Source organism: Rhinolophus sinicus, chromosome 15, assembly GCF_057876585.1.
Source record: "Rhinolophus sinicus isolate RSI-liver-muscle chromosome 15, RSI-T2T, whole genome shotgun sequence".
NCBI lineage: Eukaryota > Metazoa > Chordata > Mammalia > Chiroptera > Rhinolophidae > Rhinolophus > Rhinolophus sinicus.
In genome coordinates, this window is record NC_142515.1 from 62381575 (window position 1) to 62387695 (window position 6121).

Genomic DNA, 6121 nt, shown 5'->3' on the forward strand with positions numbered 1-6121 from the left:
TGTCCACTTGCAAATAGCTATACTTACACACACTCATCCCACACACATGCACTTATACAGACACGTCCACTCACCCCCAATGTGCAGGGACACTGCCCACATGTGCCCACCACCCCGTGGCAGCTCATCTCCATGCCCTCCCCTCCACACACCTAGGAAAGAAGAACCAGTAAGGAGGGGTGGGCATGGGGTTGGGGGACCATCAGGCCCAGGTCTCACATGCACAAAATGTCACATGTCACAGATTAGACATTTGAATTTATTTCCAAGTAAAACTTTGATGCAGGCACAGAAGTATACCACCAGGACTAAAAGATATCCATTACCTGTCTTTATGATTGAGTGACATTGTCGTACCAGGAACCATTATTTTCTGTAACTCCAGTAATTCAACAGTAAGTTTTATTGCTTTCTTTTTTTTTCTTTTTTTTTCTTTTTTTGGTTAAAGCTGTTCATTGGTTCCATGTAAACATTTAGCACAAACCCTTTTTTTTTTTTTTAATTTTTTTTTTTTAGTATGCTGGGTGCTTCTACCAGTGGGAATAGGTCTCTTTAAACTTCTCATAGACTGTACTCTGGCCAGTGGTCAGAAGGGTCATGGGGTGCAATTGTCACCACTTCCAGACTCTTCCTCACTCCACCCCGTTCCACATGTGTCTCTAGAGTCAGAGGAGAGAATGAAATGCGAAGGAAATGGAAATTGTCCTGTCTTGGGGTTAGTGAGGGCTGAATCTGGTTCCGGGGCGCAAGTCCAGAACAGGGGCTGGATGCACACTGCTCAAGAAAGTCAGCAGTGCAGGCAGAGCTGGCTCTGGCCAGTAAGGACGTGAGTCCTCTGGAGACCCCTGTCTCCCCTGGAGCCCCTGTGGATGGACGTCCACAGCGTGCTATGCTGGTGAGCTGGTTATGCTGAGTAAGTAACTGCAGAGATGTAGGCCCTAGACCACCCATTCCTCAGGGTACTGTGTGCCCACCCCTCCCAAACCATCACACAGTTGGAGCCCACAGGTAGCAAGTGGCCCTGTGTGAACTGCTGGCCATCCCAACGCTGTGCCAGCGGGTCAAAGTAACTCCACCACAATGCATGCTGTGGCCCAGTGTTGCCCCTGACTTTCTCCATCCTGCAGTTGGTTTGGGGGTAGTTTTTCAGTGACTTGGGGCGGGAGGGGGGGGGTGATCTTAAACAGCATATGGCCATTGATTCTTCACAGGCACAGAGCAGTTAGGACGTGGCCTGACTTGATAGGCAGCCCAGTCATAGTGATGAGTACTGGCCAGTCTCAGCCCAGTGCCTCACACTGCCCGCCTTCCAACATCTAACTGTCCTTTAGCTACAAGGTGACCTGCTGAAGTGTGATGGGGCATGCTTTGGCGATGGACAGTCCTTAGGGACACCTATGAAATGGAATCATGCCATTGACCTGGACTACTTGACCTGCTGAGCTTTGGCTTCTGCATGTATAAACTGGAGGTCATAACGCCCATCTCACTGGGTTGTGGGAATATGTGAAATGATGGGCATAGAGCACAGAGCCTGCTCGTTTCCTCCGCACTCCCTGAGGTTATTAGAATAAGCCCCATCCTCTTCAACTCCTTGAATTTCTATAAATCTCCATACATCACCTAATGCCTATACTCCTCTGCCTCACCTCTGCTCAGTGATCTGCTGACTCTGGATTATTTTTCCTCTTGTCTGCCTTTCATCATCTCCCCTTCCTACCCAACAGCCCTTCCAGGCTTCCGTCTTCTCCCCAGATCCATATTTCCCCTTGTCATCGCCTTCCCCTGCAGTTAAACCCAGTGGTGTGCTTGGGGTGGGCCGTGAGAGGGAGAGCAGGCCTTTACCTGGAGGATGTGATAGCTCCCGTTCCTTCTCAGGCTGGCATGAAGATGGACTCAGTCCCTGTGGTGCCCAGGAAGACGCAGGACCTCTCATTAGGACCCTCCCCCACCTGGCCTCCCCGCCTGCAGGCCAGCACTACCTGCATCCACATTCTGCCACGCTCATCCCTTCGTAGTGGTACTTGAGGGTGGGGACGCCCATGTCATCCTTGTAGAGGATGGAGATGGGGCTCAGTTTGGTAGGCACGCAGCAGGCCTTGCCCACCTTCATGGGGAACTTGAGATGCACCAGTGTCTGCACAATGGCGTGTTTTGTTGGGGTCACGTCGTCAGCCAGGGGGAAGAAGCAGCCGCCTTTGCACTCGTAGGCATCGTACTCCTTGGGTGCAATGATCCAGCTGTCCCAGCCAATGTCCTCGAAATTCACCCGCAGGGAGGTCTTCTGACAGTGGTTGTTGGCGCCAGCACTCCTCTTCTGTCTGGCTGAGGACGACCCCGCGGCCATGACACGGCTTCCCATGTCCTCCTCCTCATCCTTGATCTCACCTGCCTCTGCTGGGCCATTGTTGGACAACTTCTTTAGCACACTCTCCTGCTCATGGCCGATCATCTCCCTGAGCTCCAGCCTGGTCTCCTTGGTCCCATTGCTGCGGTCATTGGAGAAGACCACGAAGAAGGGCAGGTTTTTGGAGCCTGGGGGGACACTGATATCCAGCTTGTCACATCCTTTTCTGTGACTCTCCACAGTCACTTCCAGTTTATTTTTGCTCTTGGTGGAGTCTGCTCTGACCCACCGCTTCACAGCGCTAGAGACCTCAAAGGTCTCCCAGCCCTCGTGCCGAATGTCCTGGGACACAAGGAACGTCTTGGTTCCTGCAGATACGTCCCATGTGTCTGCTCCATCCAGGACATCATAAATAACCATGTTTCCTTGAAGCTCGTGAGAGGAGTCCTCGTGACTTTGACAGGAGATGTAGAGTCGGAGCTCTGCCCTCGTGATCTGCTCATGCCTAGGAATGGAGATGTTGAAAAGCAAGACGTGTTTCTGGAAGGGGAAGTCTTCCGTGGCAGATACAGAGATGGCATCTGAAATGCAAATACACAGTGATGGACATCTGCTGGGAGGCTCTGGTTTCAGGACACCAAAGCTGAGACTCATGGCTTGGATGAAAGGGCATGTGGGATTGTCAAATCTCTCTTTCGTTCCACTTAAGGTTTAAATGTAGAAGAGTATTTTGAAAGGTAGATTTAGGATCTTCCAAATAGAAGCAGAGGCAGGAGACGCCTTGCATTGCAGTGAGCAGGCCCAGATGTTGATTGAGCATCAACTATGGGCCCAGAGTTGCACTGAGAGCTTTGCATTCTAAATTTCACTTGACTCTTCACACTGACCCTGGGACGATCTAATTACTATTCCGCTCTTACAGATGTGGAAACTGGCTTTAGGGTGTTTAACAGCCAAAGTGCACACATTCTGTAAAGATCCTCACTTATAAAAAAAAAAAAGAACCAAATGAAACAAAGCAGCAACATTCACTGTCAAGTTCTGAGTGCTGATCCTGAGTGTATGATTTTAAAGGGGAGATCCTGGGGGGGTGGGGAAGAAGGTAAAATTCTAGCATTAAGACAATATTAAAAATCTCTGCACCTACACAGTGTAAAAATCATTGAGAATTGTAACTTCTGGGCAAAGTGAAAGTGGATGATTTTTTTAATGTTTGAGGAAAAAAATATATGAGCCTCAACTTCTTTCTCATATCAGGCAAAAATGGGACTTGCCTGTTAGCCACACAACTGTCTCAGTTTCCTACTTCTCCTGGCTGACACATGGCCATTAGCACATCTCTATTATACCATGGCTTGGTCACAAAGAGGGAAGAAAATTTGCATTTTGTGAGCACTTACTACGTGCCAACTGAAGGGAGACCCTATGCTGTCCTGAAAACCAGCAGGTTTTTGTGTCTAAGACTAAAGCGTCAATCCTGACTCTGCCCTTTCCTAGGCATATGACTTTGGAAAAGTTCTGAGTCTCTCTGTGCCTCAGTTTTCTCATCTGCAGAATGGGGTTCATCCTTCCTGCCTCCCAGGGTTGGTTTGAGGCTTCAACAAGACGGTGCATGGAACTTACCCAACGTTGTCCCTGGCTCATAGTAGATGCTCAATCAACATTCCTGTGTCCTCCCCCGACCTTCCTCCCCACCTGTGCCTGTCTCCCCCAAAGCATGTGGCCTTTCACACAGTTCTCTGTGGTCCCCTCACAGCTATTCCAGCTCCTGCAGAACGTGCTGAGCTGCTATGACATATGAGTAATGAGGGGGTCTGTGAGTAGTGCCTTAGTGACCTAATGTGCTCTTACTGTGGCATGCCTTGATAATGGCTGTGGGATGGCAGTCAGACATCTAGAAAGCAAATGTCCCCCCAGCCCCCAAGCCACACTCGGACCATCTGTGAAGTCTGTAAAGGGAAGCATAATTGGCCTCCACAGGAGTGCTGGCCATAGGCAGAGCTGGGATCAGATCAGAGCACTTGTTTCGGGGACATGGACAATGCTGGAGTGTGGGGACATGACTCTAAATGCTGGACTCCCTGATGGGATTTGGTGGTTAGGTCCAGCCAAAGAAGCCCAGCTTTCCTCTGAAGCAGAGCTTGCAGACATGCCCTGTGGGCCTGGTGAGATGCTGGTAGATGGCATTAAGAAAATAATAATAAAGCTTGTGTTTTAAAAATCAGGCAAGTTCATATAAAATCTACATTTCTTCTTTTTCTTTTGGGCAATCAGAAAATCCGGCACAGCTGGGCATACACTGTGACCACAACAGTGTCCTTGAGACGGCCGTGCACTCTGCAGGCCAGGCAGGCCTGCCGGCTGGCGCTCTGAGCAAAGCCTGTCAGGATTCACAGTGCTGCAGCCCAGGAGCAGGGAGGCCATGTGCGGCTGCTTCTTTAGAGGGAGACGGCAGCATCAGGAAACGCCTGAGCTGTGCACACGGATAGGCCTGGGGCAGAATCCAGCTGCTTAACTACTAGGTGACCTGGGTGTGTTCCTACAGCCTCTGCAAGCCTGGCTTCCCTGCTCACAAAATCATTTTACCTACATTGTGTGATTAGTGAACAGAAGCCCTAAGTTGATATTTGTTTTCTTTTAGTCCTCCTAAGTCAGGGAAATTATTTTATATTTAGAAAATAATTAAGTAGTCCTCCAACATTTAGCTCTCAGAGGAATGTATCTGAATTTTAGACATCTTTTGATGAGCGAGAAATAGACATTCTTGCAATGTTTAAAGATATACCAGCTGGTTGGAGGCTAAATGAGTTGTCCGTTTCTAAGTGGGAAGGGACCAGTGAGAGAAGGGGAAAGAAAGGAAGGGGTGGAAGAAAGGGAGTTGGCATTCCCGAAGCTCCCACTGAGTTAAATGTGGCACTGGGTCCAGGGAAGGAGACTCCTAGAGCAGAGCTGTCCAGTAGAACTTCCTGCGATGATGGAAATGTTCCATGATCTGCTCTACAGGATAGACATTAGTCACACGTGACTGTTGGACGCTTGAATCAAAGCTAGTGAAACTAAGGAACTAAGTTATTAATTTTATTTCATTTTAATTCCCTGAAATGGAAACTTAAAGAGTCTCACGTGGCCTGGGGCCACCACACTGGGCAGCACAGCTGTGGACCACTGAGTCCCCCTGACCCCACCCTCAGGAGCCCAGGTGGAGCCAACTCTACCTTCCATGCTGAAGCTGCGAACGATGTTGGACGCTGGGGTGGACGACTTGTCAGTGGTGTATCTGTTGTACAGGTCGATCATGTACTGCGGTGGCTCTGCTCGGGTTTTGTCCTGGGAGGGGACGCCACTCAGGTTGAGGCTGCGCAGGAAATCCACCTTCATGTTCTCCAGGAACATCCTCAGGTCGAAGGTGCCCCCTCCATGCTCACCTCCGGGCCCCCCTAGCAGGCGATGGGCATCTCCCCCTGTCAGCATCCGGCCCCGGCTCTCCAGAGGCTTCCCCTGCCCAGAGCAGGTCAGCAGGGAGAGCACAGGTAGAGCTACCCACAGTGCCCCGTGGCACATCTTGGGACGGTGAGCTTGCCCTGGACAGGAGACTGCCGGTGGCCACCTTGGGTTAGCGGATGTGGGGAGGAGCCCAGGAGGAGCCAACCCGCATCGTCCTGCTGACCGCGCTGCACCAAGCACCCTGGCCAGTTCCCAGGCTCTCACCCGCCGTCCCAGTGTCCTCCACTTGTTCTTATCTGGCCCTCAACGCGAAGCTCCAACCTCTTATCT

General features: G+C 50.6%; 1 protein-coding gene across 1 annotated transcript; it reads right to left on the minus strand.

Moving 5' to 3' along the window:
- Window positions 1-238: 238 nt before the first annotated feature.
- Window positions 239-6121, minus strand: GDF2 (growth differentiation factor 2). The gene is made up of 2 exons (XM_019718071.3): window positions 5563-6121; window positions 239-2928 (listed from the first exon to the last, which is right to left on the minus strand). The coding sequence occupies exons 1-2, from the start codon at window positions 5906-5908 to the stop codon at window positions 1979-1981; spliced, it is 1296 nt and encodes a 431-aa protein (XP_019573630.1). The 5' UTR covers window positions 5909-6121; the 3' UTR covers window positions 239-1978.

Excerpts from the sequence above, each read along its gene's own strand:
- GDF2 (XM_019718071.3), bottom strand. The coding sequence starts at position 5,908 with ATGTGCCACGGGGCACTGTGGGTAGCTCTACCTGTGCTCTCCCTGCTG. Across the intron at positions 2,929-5,562 it reads TCGCAGCTTCAGCATGGAAG|ATGCCATCTCTGTATCTGCC; the intron begins GTAGAGTTGGCT and ends TTTGCATTTCAG.